The sequence below is a fragment of the Scyliorhinus torazame genome, chromosome 6, assembly GCF_047496885.1.
Source record: "Scyliorhinus torazame isolate Kashiwa2021f chromosome 6, sScyTor2.1, whole genome shotgun sequence".
NCBI classification, from domain to species: domain Eukaryota; kingdom Metazoa; phylum Chordata; class Chondrichthyes; order Carcharhiniformes; family Scyliorhinidae; genus Scyliorhinus; species Scyliorhinus torazame.
The window spans coordinates 310717257-310729346 of NC_092712.1; the positions used below are offsets into that span (position 1 = coordinate 310717257).

At 49.5% G+C, this 12090-nt stretch overlaps 1 protein-coding gene across 5 annotated transcripts in view; it reads left to right on the forward strand.

The window, feature by feature from the left end:
* Positions 1-510: 510 nt before the first annotated feature.
* ulk4 (unc-51 like kinase 4) overlaps positions 511-12090 on the forward strand; it is a 633709-nt gene continuing 622129 nt past the window's right edge. For 2 of the 5 annotated variants that reach the window (XM_072510060.1, XM_072510064.1), the window contains exons 1-3: positions 511-588; positions 6594-6754; positions 11176-11275. In XM_072510060.1, coding sequence (XP_072366161.1) covers positions 6617-6754; positions 11176-11275 — 238 coding nt within the window. In that variant the 5' untranslated portion in view covers positions 511-588; positions 6594-6616. Of the gene's footprint in view, positions 781-6593; positions 6755-11175; positions 11276-12090 lie in introns of all 5 variants that reach the window. The other 3 variants (XM_072510062.1, XM_072510061.1, XM_072510063.1) reach the window with 3 other exon arrangements.

Here is a 12090-nt window from a genome sequence, read left to right on the forward strand (position 1 = left end):
TCAAAGGAGGCTGGCAGTAAACAGACATAGGTTTATTTACAGTATTTGTAAAGGTCTCCATCACATGCATACCGGAGGGCTAACCTGCCAGGCCCTGTTTTGGGCCAGCTTTTATGTTTTGCCCGTGGTCCTCCTGGGGGTGATGGCCGCAATGGTAATGTCGTGACTGTTCCCCGCACTGTGGTCAGTGCTTTGCATTGCCAGCTCCCCTCGGCCTCTGGTTTTGATTGACAGGCAGCTCCTGTCAATCTGGGCTCGGTTTCCAGGAGCGGTAACCAAGGGACGGGGCAATTCTGCCACACTGGAGGAGGGGGGTACGGCAATCCGCGAAAAGACAGTGGAACCCATTTCCACTCAGGATCACGGCTGAGACAAACACACTGTGGAAATAGATTGGTTTTCAGTGTTGTCAGGATCAGAACTGATGGCGGGTTGATTCCAGCCCGCGAGCGGTCCCGGGAAGGCTTGGCTGCCCCCTCTCTATGGAATAGTGGTTCAGTCCGGCCGCGCTTCCGGCCGTTGGAAAGCGGAGTCCGGCCGGAGCGGAGAGCAGCGACTGGACTAGTCAGTGCCGGGCTGGCCGGAGAGGTCAGTGCCAGGCAGGCCGGAGAGGCTGTGGTCAGTGCCGGGCTGGCCGGAGAGGTCAGTGCCAGGCAGGCCGGAGAGGCAGTGGGCGATGCCAGGCTGGCCAGAGAGGCTGTGGTCAGTGCCAGGCTGGCCGGAGAGGCTGTGGTCAGTGCCGGGCTGGCCGGAGAGGTCAGTGCCGGGCTGGCCGGAGAGGTCAGTGCCAGGCAGGCCGGAGAGGCAGTGGGCGATGCCAGGCTGGCCAGAGAGGCTGCGGGCAGTGCCAGGCTGGCCGGGCGGAGAGGCTGTGGTCAGTGCCAGGCTGGCCGGGGAGGCTGTGGTCAGTGCCAGGCTGGCCGGGGAGGCTGTGGTCAGTGCCAGGCTGGCCGGGCGGAGAGGCTGTGGTCAGTGCCAGGCTGGCCGGGGAGGCTGTGGTCAATGCCAGGCTGGCCAGAGAGCCTGTGGTCAATGCCAGGCTGGCCAGAGAGGATGTGGTCAATGCCAGGCTGGCCAGAGAGGCTGTAGTCAGTGCCAGGCTGGCCGGGCGGAGAGGCTGTGGTCAGTGCCAGGCTGGCCGGGGAGGCTGTGGGCAGTGCCAGGCTGGCCGGGGAGGCTGTGGTCAGTGCCAGGCTGGCCGGGGAGGCTGTGGTCAGTGCCAGGCTGGCCGGGGAGGCTGTGGGCAGTGCCAGGCTGGCCGGGCGGAGAGGCTGTGGTCAATGCCAGGCTGGCCGGGGAGGCTGTGGGCAGTGCCAGGCTGGCCCGAGAGGCTGTGGTCAGTGCCAGGCTGGCCGGAGAGGCTGTAGTCAATGCCAGGCTGGCCAGAGAGGCTGTGGTCAGTGCCAGGCTGACCGGGCGGAGAGGCTGTGGTCAGTGCCAGGCTGGCCCGAGAGGCTGTGGTCAGTGCCAGGCTGGCCGGGGAGGCTGTGGGCAGTGCCAGGCTGGCCGGGCGGAGAGGCTGTGGTCAGTGCCAGGCTGGCCGGGGAGGCTGTGGTCAGTGTCAGGCTGGCCCGAGAGGCTGTGGTCAGTGCCAGGCTGGCCGGGGAGGCTGTGGTCAGTGCTAGGCTGGCCGGGGAGGCTGTGGGCAGTGCCAGGCTGGCCGGGCGGAGAGGCTGTGGTCAGTGCCAGGCTGGCCGGGGAGGCTGTGGTCAGTGCCAGGCTGGCCCGAGAGGCTGTGGTCAGTGCCAGGCTGGCCGGGGAGGCTGTGATCAGTGCTAGGCTGGCCGTGGAGATTGTGGTCAGTGCCAGGCTCTCCGGGGAGGCTGTGGTCAGTGCCAGGCTGGCTGGAGAGGCTGTGGTCAGTGCCAGGCTGGCCGTGGAGATTGTGGTCAGTGCCAGGCTCTCCGGGGAGGCTGTAGTCGGTGCCAGGCTGGCTGGAGAGGCTGTGGTCAGTGCCAGGCTGGCTGGAGGGGCTGTAGTCGGTGCCAGGCTGGCTGGAGAGGCTGTGGGCAGTGCCTGGCTGGCCAGAGAGGCTGTGGTCAGTGTCAGGCTGGCCGGGGAGGCTGTGGTCAGTGCCAGGCTCTCCGGGGAGGCTGTGGTCAGTGCCAGGCTGGCTGGGGAGGCTGTGGTCAATGCCAGGCTGGCGTGGAGGCTGTGGTCAGTGCCAGGCTGACCGGGCGGAGTGGCTGTGGTCAGTGCCAGGCTGGCCGGAGAGGCTGTGGTCAATGCCAGGCTGGCCAGAGAGGCTGTGGTCAGTGCCAGGCTGGCCAGGGAGGCTGTGGTCAGTGCCAGGCTGGCCAGAGAGGCTGTGGGCAGTGCCAGGCTGGCTGGAGAGGCTGTGGTCAATGCCAGGCTGGCCAGAGAGGCTGTGGGCAGTGCCAGGCTGGCTGGAGAGGCTGTGGGCAGTGCCAGGCTGGCTGTAGGGGCTGTAGTCGATGCCAGGCTGGCCAGAGAGGCTGTGGTCAGTGCTAGGCTGGCCGGGGAGGCTGTGGTCAGTGCCAGGCTGACCGGGCGGAGTGGCTGTGGTCAGTGCCAGGCTGGCTGGAGAGGCTGTGGTCAATGCCAGGCTGGCCGGGGAGGCTGTGGTCAATGCCAGGCTGGCCGCGGAGGCTGTGGTCAGTGCCAGGCTGGCCGGGGAGGCTGTGGTCAGTGCCAGGCTGGCCGGGGAGGCTGTGGTCAGTGCCAGGCTGGCCGGGGAGGCTGTGGTCAGTGCCAGGCTGGCCGGGGAGGCTGTGGTCAGTGCCAGGCTGGCCGGGGAGGCTGTGGGAAGTGCCAGGCTGGCCGGGGAGGCTGTGGTCAGTGCGAGGCTGGCCGGGGAGGCTGTGGGAAGTGCCAGGATGGCCAGGGAGGCTGTGGCCTGTGGGGGTCCAGAGGGGGTGAGGCTGTGGTCATTGGGGGTCCAGAGAGCAGCAGGCTGTGGCCAGTGGGGGTCCAGAGAGGAAGAGGTTGTGGTCAGTGGTTCATAAGAGGGAGTGGCTGTGGCCAATGGAGCCCCAGAGGGGACGAGGCTGTGGCCAGTGGGGGTCCAGAGAGAAACAGGCTGTGGCCAGTGGGGGTCCAGAGAGAAGCAGACTGTGGCCAGTGGGGGTCCAGAGAGAAGCAGACTGTGGCCAGTGGGGGTCCAGAGAGGAGGAGGTTGTGATCAGTGGGTTCATAAGAGGGAGAGGCTGTGGCCAATGTGGGCCCAGAGGGGATTAGGCTGTGGCCAGTGCGGGTCCAGAGAGGAGGAAGCTGTGGCCAGTGCGGGTCCAGAGAAGAGGAGGCTGTGGCCAGTGGGGGTCCAGAGAAGAGGAGGCTGTGGCCTGTGCGGGTCCAGAGAGGAGGAGGCTCTGGTAAGTGGAGGTCCAGATAGGAGGAGGTTGTGGCCAGTGGGGGTCCAGGGAAGAGGAGGCTCTGGTAAGTGGGGGTCCAGAGAGGAAGAGGCTGTGGCCAGTTGGGGTCCAGAGAGGAGGAGGCTGTGGCTAGTGGGGGCCCAGCGAGGGAGTGGCTGTAGCCAGTGGGGGTCCAGAGAGGAGGAGGATTTCGCCAGTGGGCTGTAGGCAGCAGTGCTAACCAATGCACCACTGTGCCGCCCCTCAATTTGCATTTTTAGGGACAAGACATTTATGGGTAGCTGGTGTGTATCTGAGTCATAGTTTTACAGTACAGAAAGAGGCCCTTTGGCCCATCGTGTCTGTACTGGCCATCAAACAGTTTTCTAATCCCATTTTCCAGCACTTGGTCCTTTGCCTTGTATGCCATGGTGTTTCAAGTGCGCATCTACATTCTTCATAAATGTTGTGAGGGTCCTGCATCTATCACCCTGTCAGGCACTGAGTTCCAGAATCCTAGCACCCTGTGGGTAAAAAAAATCCTCAAATTCCTTCTAAATCTCCTGCCCCTTAGTTTAAATCTATACCCCCTTGTATTAACCCTCTCCTCAGGGGAAAGGTTTCTTCCTATCTTTCTTGTCTATGTCCCCCATAATTTTGTACACCTTGATGAGGTCCTGCCTCAGCCTTATTTGCACCAAGGAAAACAATCCCAGCCTATCCAGCCTCTCTTCATAGCTGAAACACTCCAGCCCAGGCAGCATCATGGGGAATCTCCTCTGTAGCCTTTTTAATGCAATCACTTCCTTCCTATAGTGTGGCGACCTGAACTGCACACAGTACTCTTGCGGTGGTCTAACGAGTATTTTATACATGAGAACCTCCCTGCTCGGCCTCTATTCTCTGCCTTGGCTAATAAAGGCAAGAATCCATTTGTCTTCTTTACCATCTTATCGACCTGTCCCGTTGCCTTCAGGGATCTTTGGACATGCACTCAAGATCCCTCTGGTCCTCTATACTGCCAAGTGCCCTATCGTTCGTTGTGTGTTCCCGTGTGTTCCCTTACCTTGTTAGTCCTCCCAAAATGTATCACCTCACCATTTTCAGGATTAAATTCCACTTTCCACTGTTTTGCCACATGACCAGCCTGTCTATATCCTGTAGTCTAAGGCTTTCCTCCTCGCTGTCTACCACAACCTGAATACTTCTCATCCGGACCTGGGGGTTTATCCACTTTTCCGCCTGCGAAAACTGCTACTAGTGCCTCCCTCTAAAAGCAAATCTGTTCAGTTATATCATTCAGGGCATTTTAGTATTGAGTATTTAGTTATGCGTGTGTCAATGTCTCAGCAGATTTCTAGTTGGTGTGTGTCCATCTGAGTTTACCTCCCACATATCAGTTCATAGTCTGAGAATCTGCCACAATGGTTTTGCTTCACGCCCTAGCACTGTTAACTTGGAATTCCCCCAGGGATCTATCATATACACCAATGATACCCAGCCCTACCTCACCATCATCTCTTGCAACATCTCATCTCCCTCTGTGTTGCCAGACTGCTTGGCTAATGCTTAACGCCATATGAGCATGGCTGCTATTTCCTACAATTAAACATTGGAAAGTCCAACGGCATCAACGTCACATTCTGGGACATGCTTTACACTACCATCACCAGTGTCTAAGGCTGGACAAAAATGTTCACAACTGCAGCATTCTGTTCAAACTTCAGTGAGCTCCAAATCGGTCTCTCCATCAGAAAGATTGCCTACATATCCCTCAACATTGCCCATCTCCAGGCCAACCCCAGTCTATCTGCTGCTGACACTTCCAACCCTGTCTTTGTCACCTTTAGACGGAAATTATCTATCGTATCCTTGATAAATCATTCATATAAAATGAAACATTGACATTTATAGAGCACCTTTCATCATCTCAGGATATACTTAAGTATCCTACAACCAATGAAGAACTTTTTTCAGGTAGAGTTATTGTGCAATGTCGGAAATGTGACAACCAACATTTGCCAAGTAAGGACTCCACAAATAGCCACATGGTGATAATAAGCAGATAACTTGATGATTGAGGGGTCGATATTGGCATGGACATTGGGGAGAATGCCTCCAGCCGTCTTTGAAAAGTGACATCATACCTTTTGCCTTCACCTGGGAGAACAGATGGGATAGGGGAGGCAGTGGCGTAATGGTATTGTCACTGGACTAGTAATCCAGAGACCCGGGTAATTCTCTGGGCTCCTGGCTTCGAATCCCACCATGGCAGATGGTGAAATTTGAATTCAATAGAAATCTGGAATTAAAAGTCTAATGATGACCATGAAACCATTGCCAATTGTCATTAAAAACCCATCTGGTTCACTAATGTCCTTCAAGGAAGGAAATCTGCCGTCCTTATCCGGTCTGGCCTACAAGTGACTCCAGACCCACACAGCGATGCATTTGACTCTTAACTGCCCTGCTGAAATAGCCCAGCAAGCCACTCAGTTCAAGGGCAATTAGGGATGGGATAGAAATGCTGGTCATGCCTGTGACGCCCACATCCCAAGAATAAATTAAAAATAAACCCCCCAGTTTAATGTCTCTTCAGAAAGACGGCATTCCCTCAGTACTCCACCTATCGAAATGACTTCCAAAACTTTGTTGCTTTTATCCTATCCTGCATTAAGTCCTGCTCGTATATCACCTCAGTCCTCAGAGAACCAGGCTGGCTTATTCCTCAATGCCGTAAATGTAAAATTCTCACCCTTGAGCTGATATATTTTTTCCCTCGTGTTCTTTCAAGGGATTTGAGCATCATTGGCCAGCATTTGTTGACTATCCCTAATTGCCTTGAGGGCAGTTAGGGGACAACCACATTGCTGTGGGTCTGGAGTCATATGTAAGCCAGACCAGGTAGGGTGGCAGACTTCCTTCCCTAAAGATGAACCCAGAAACCTTTACAAAAATTAACGATAGTTTCATGCTGTTTCCATATTGGTCAAGGACAGCACATTTATTTCCCAAAAGAGTGGGCTTTTACAACGTACTTGCTGTTGCATGATCACCATTGCTGATACTAGCTACGAACCGAATATAAATTCCCCAACTGCTGTAGTTGGATTTTAATTCATGTTCTTCAATTTCTAGTCCGGTAACGTAACATGTTACTGTTCGGTTGTATTGTTGGCTCTGTGCTTAGGTCACTGTTTTTGAAATCTAACTTGGCAGAATATGACTTGTAAGTATTATGGCGTGGTTGTGCGCATAACTATTTGTCTGTTTCTATTTCAGTTGATACTTGTACAACTGCAAAAATGGAAAATTTTGTCCTTTATGAGGAAATTGGAAAAGGAAATAAATCTACTGTTTACAAAGGCAGAAGAAAAGGAACGATCAATTTTGTAGCGATTTTATGCATTGACAAATCAAAAAGGCCTGAGATCACTAATAGGGTGAGTATTACTTGATATTAGCAGTAGAATTTGAAATATCCGGGAATTCGGAGAGCAAACAGACAGAGGGCATTGTAGCCTCACCAGATGGATTTATCCTGTAGTTAGAGGTGCAGTTGCCCCTTTGAGTTTATTTGATACAATCACAACTTGCTTCAGGCTGGTGTAGCTAAATATGCTTCTATACTGGAGTGGAATTCTTGTGGCACAGTGGATAGTGTCCCTACCTCTTCTGGGCCATAAACCCAGGGTTTAGGTCCCATTCCAGGTCTTGATGGCCAAGGAAGTTGTGTTCATAACACGGCCAAACAGGTCGAGTATCAACTTGTAAATCCTTTCAACACATACCAATAGCAGACGGTAAGAGCGGGAGAGATTCCTGGTCAGCCATGTGATGGAAAGAACATTGGAGCCTCTACCACCACTATCCAGAGCTCCAGACTACAACCTACAACCTGTAAAAGAACTGTGAAGACTTGAAGTTAGCTGATCTCCATTGGGGCAAATGTGAGGTGATATAATTGGCCTTGACAGCATGGATTAATATCCTGACCCGCGAGCGACATGGTTGCACAGTGGTTAGCACTGCTGCCACACAGCTTCAGGTTCCCGGGTTCAATTCCGGCCTTGGGTGACTGTGGAGTTTGCACTTTCTCCCCGTGTCTGCGTGGGTTTCCTCCGGGTGCTCTGGTTTCCTCCCACACTCCAAAGATGTGCAGGTTAGGTGGATTGGCTTTGATAAATTGCCCCTTAGTGTCCAAAAAAAGGTTAGGTGGGGTTACTGGTTCACGGGGATAGGGTGGAGGCATGGGCTTATGTAGGGTGCTCTTTCCAAAGGTCGTTGCAGACTCGATGGGCCGAATGGCCTCCTTCTGCACTGCAATTCTATGACGGCTGCTGAAAGCGCAACTGTATCAATGTCAGATGAGGTAGGGTTCAGACTGGACTTGTAAGGCCACAAGCAAAGGGCCAGCCAGGTTCACATAGATGAGCTACTGATGGTCTGCTGGTGTTGTGAAATCATGCTGATCAGCGACACTGTCCTTGGGTAAAAATAGAATGTTGGGAGATGATGGACTAAGTTCCTGACTAATAGTTTTTAAATGCAGTAATTAAATGCTAAAACTTGGAAGAGGTAATGGAGGGAGGGGACTGGCGATATTATGCATTGATAGAAAATTAGCACTGTAACATTTTGATTGACTTTCTCATTGTTCTTCTGTTGATTTAACACAAAGTGGTGACAACAAATGCAAATGATGCCATAGTAACTTGTCTTTTCCCTTCTGTCTTCACTCATTTTCATACATTCTGTTGCATAGGTGCTAATCAAGTGGGTCTTAAACTGGTGTGTAAGCCAAGGCTGTAGTCATTGTCAAGTGAAAGCCAGTTCATAGTATTGCACCTTTTACAACCTCAGGACATCCCGAATGATTTACAGCCAATAAATCTCTTTGAAGTGCAGTCACTGTGGCAATGTAGGAAATTCAGCAGCCAATTTTTGCACAGTATGGCCCCATAAATAGCAGCTGAATAATGATCAAACAATGGCCAATCTGTTTTTGGGTTTGGTTAAGAGATAAACATTGACTCATCAGGACACTGGGAAGAACTACCCTGCTCTTTGAAATAATGCCACTGAGAGGACAAACTTCAATTTTAAGACAGCTTAGCTTATGCACTTGTATCTCTGGTCTGGGACTTGACTATGGACTCAGAAGAAAGAGTGCAACTAACTGATCCATTTAACTGTAGATGGTGACAGAGCGGAGTCCTGTCCTGCCTTTTGTTAATATTTCCCCGTGATCAGGAGGGGGAACCATGGCCAGCAAAGAGTGCTGAGGCCAATTTAACCATGTGAATGAGATCCACTAACTCAACATAAACCAGAAAGAAGACCAGGTACCTTCTACTCGTGTGGTTACTGCTACATAGAATTCCCTGAATAATTATTGGAAAAAAAATCACTATTGTTGGTACACTGAGAAGGGATATCCACATATCTGTTTCTAAAACTTACATGCTTTTGTCAGCTCCAGCCTTGAGTTCTTCAATGCTTTCCTGCCAGTCTTCCATCTTCTGTAAGGCTGAACTTATGCAAAGCTCTGTTACCCTTATCCTGATGCACACCAAGTTCTGTTCACCGTCATTACATTGTATTAGTTTGTGACGAGTAGCACTTCAAATTAAAATTTTTGTCCTTGTGTTCAAAGCCCTTCCATTTCTGTAACCGGCTCAAGATCTCTATATCCCTCGAGTTGTGGCTATCAGGTGTCTCGGCCTAATACTCAGAATGTACCACCCTAAATTTGTCCTTCTGTTTACCTCTTCTCCTTTAAGATGTTTTTAAATCCAATCTCCTTGAACAATCTTTTGGCCACTTGCGCTACTATCTCCTTATCCGGTGTCAAATTTTATCTATTTATACATTTGTGAAGTGCTCTGGGACATTTTACTATGTTGAAGGCACAATGTAAATTCATAGTTGTTGATTGTCAAACTACCTTTAAGAAATTGTGCCCAGGACAAGTATATTATTGTTGGATCTGGTGTCTTCGGAGCAACTTTGTTGCATTCTTGGTCTCCGACAAAGTTTGCGTGTTTTGTTTGCGATCAAGGTGTTTTTATGTGTGACATTTGTGTATATTTCCTTCCCTCAGATTGGTTTGTCCCAATTTAAATAATTTCCAGCAGCAAGCTTTTGTGAATTTAAAAAATAAGGAAGATTATTTATTATCAGACATTTGCCCTGGAAGTTTAAACGTGATGTTTCACGTACACACTACCCCACATACAAAGATTAGATGCAGTTGACGAAAAAGAGCAATATGATTACAAGTAGTAATTATTTCAATCTCTTTCATAGCAGGCTTGTAGTTTCTTAGATGAATTACATTTTTGACTGGAGTAGAAGTCTTTTAATGTGAAGGGTTTTCAGAAGCTGAAAGTTGAATTGGCTCGAGGTTGGCTCTCAGTTGAACTTGAAGATGGAACAGTGTGGGGGAAAATCCGTCTCCCACTTTCAAGGCTGTGTGGCTCTCTTGCTTTAGTTTGATGGCTTTTCAGATGGTGTTTCAGATATGTGTTATGGTATTTATGATTAGAAGAGCTTCTGCTGTTATTTTTAAAAAGCACGGGTAAGAAACACTGCTGTCTTAACTGTGACTTGTGACTGGTTCAAAGATGTCCTTCCAAAAAAGAAAGTAGGTTGGGCTGATGCACATCCTGTTTTGTTGCCTTTCACATTTTGAGAGTTTTGAGACATCTAAGGGCTATCACAATACAATGAGAGATTATGGGGTCCATTTCATATTCATCTACCATCCATGGAGTTTTGATGTATTTTTTGTCTGTTGTGAAACAAGGAGACAAGCTGTTTGCAACCCCCATTGTCTGTAGATTTTGGTCCACTCTTGAACAATGAGGTGTGAATCTTACAAGCGTCTGAGTTTCCTTCATTCGGGTCCATATTTAATCAGGTATTGGCACAGACTCTATTCTCTAACAGTTCAAATGTCAAAGAAGTCACATAATATACTGTGGCATCTTAACCTTTTGTGTCCCTTAAAAAATATATAAAGCTTTAAAATTTGTAATATCTTCATGCCTGTACTGGTGGCACCCTGACCAGGATACTATACAAAAAGAAAATTCTATCTAACCTGCAAACAACAGCTTTCTCCCTATACCTTTTTCTTCCTCTTTTTTAAATGAATATTTCTTTGAAAATTATCTCTTTGATGTCTCTCCTTCCAATGCTTCCACTATGTCACTCTACATTTCTGTCAATGGGCAGCACGGTAGCATTGTGGATAGCACAATTGCTTCACAGCTCCAGGGTCCCAGGTTCGATTCCGGCTTGGGTCACTGTCTGTGCGGAGTCTGCACATCCTCCTCCGGGTGCTCCGGTTTCCTCCCACAGTCCAAAGATGTGCAGGTTAGGTGGATTGGACATGCTAAATTGCCCTTAGTGTCCAAAATTGCCCATAGTGTTGGGTGGGGTTGCTGGGTTATGGGGATAGGGTGGAGGTGTGGACCTTGGGTAGGTTGCTCTTTCCAAGAGCCGGTGCAGACTCGATGGGCCGAATGGCCTCCTTCTGCACTGTAAATTCTATGATCTACATTTTCCCCTCCTTATGTCCTTGCTGTTTTGAAAGTAAGACATGTTAAGATGTACTACTGATTCCTACTCATTATCTGAAAGTTGTGGGCTCTCTTACTCTTTCCCTTCCCTGACAGCGCTAACCAATATGTCTTGATTGATCCCATCTTCTTCCTGTGAATTTCAGACTTGCTGATTTCAGTGCTGTGAGTGTCAGCCCTTATTCTTGGTTTCTCAGTTTACAGAAAAATATGTACTTTCTGCCATGCTCAACGACCAGAAGGTAAATGTTTGTTTTGGAAATATATATTTTCAATAGGTACGACTCACCCATGGCATTGAACACCAGAACATCGTATTATTTCACGAGTGGTATGAGACTAGCAATCACCTATGGCTTGTAGTGGAACTGTGCACAGGTAAGAATTCAAATGCTATTTAAAATATTACGTGGATGTAATATTTTTGTCCCCCAATTAAGTGGCCAATCCACCTACCATGTACATTTTTAGGTTCTGGGAGTGAGACCCACACAACACTGGGAGAATGTGCAAACTACACAAGGAGGGTGACCCAGGGCTGGGATTGAACCCGGGTCCTTGGCACTGTGGGGTAGTAGTGCTAACCACTGGGCTACCGCGCCGCCCCTCGTTGATGTAATATTAAGTATATATGTAAAAGGGTTGCATTTCAAATTGTTGCAATGAGTAGTTGAGCATTATGTGCTTTGTTCTAATGATGACGAAAGTCTGAAACGTTTGTTGGTGGAGCACTTAGGATCACATTTTCAAATGGTTGCATCGCAATATTATTCAGTGTGTTATTTTTTTAAGTTATTCTTCCCAGATAAGATGGCCTTTCCTCAAGAAAGTCTCTTCACTCCACTCCCAATTACACATCACCACCTCAAAATGAAAACTTAATGTTTTCTGATGTTTGGCCTATTTTAAAACAAAGCATTAAATGCAGAATTTAGCACGGCAAGTTAGTCTTAATAATTGTTAGCAATAGGGGACAATTGAGAGTCCTGAGATGCATTCAGAAACACATAGGAAAACTGAACGACAGGGAAAGAAAGGCCTGTTGGTTCTTTCAGTCTGTCCCATAAAACAAACAAAAAAGTCACATTCTGAATTATTAAGGCTGGAACTGTGAAGGAAAACCCTTTTGTAACTGTCGTTATAAAAGTGTTTCTTTTCCTTTTTCCTTTGACGTCTGGCATGATAGTTGCTGA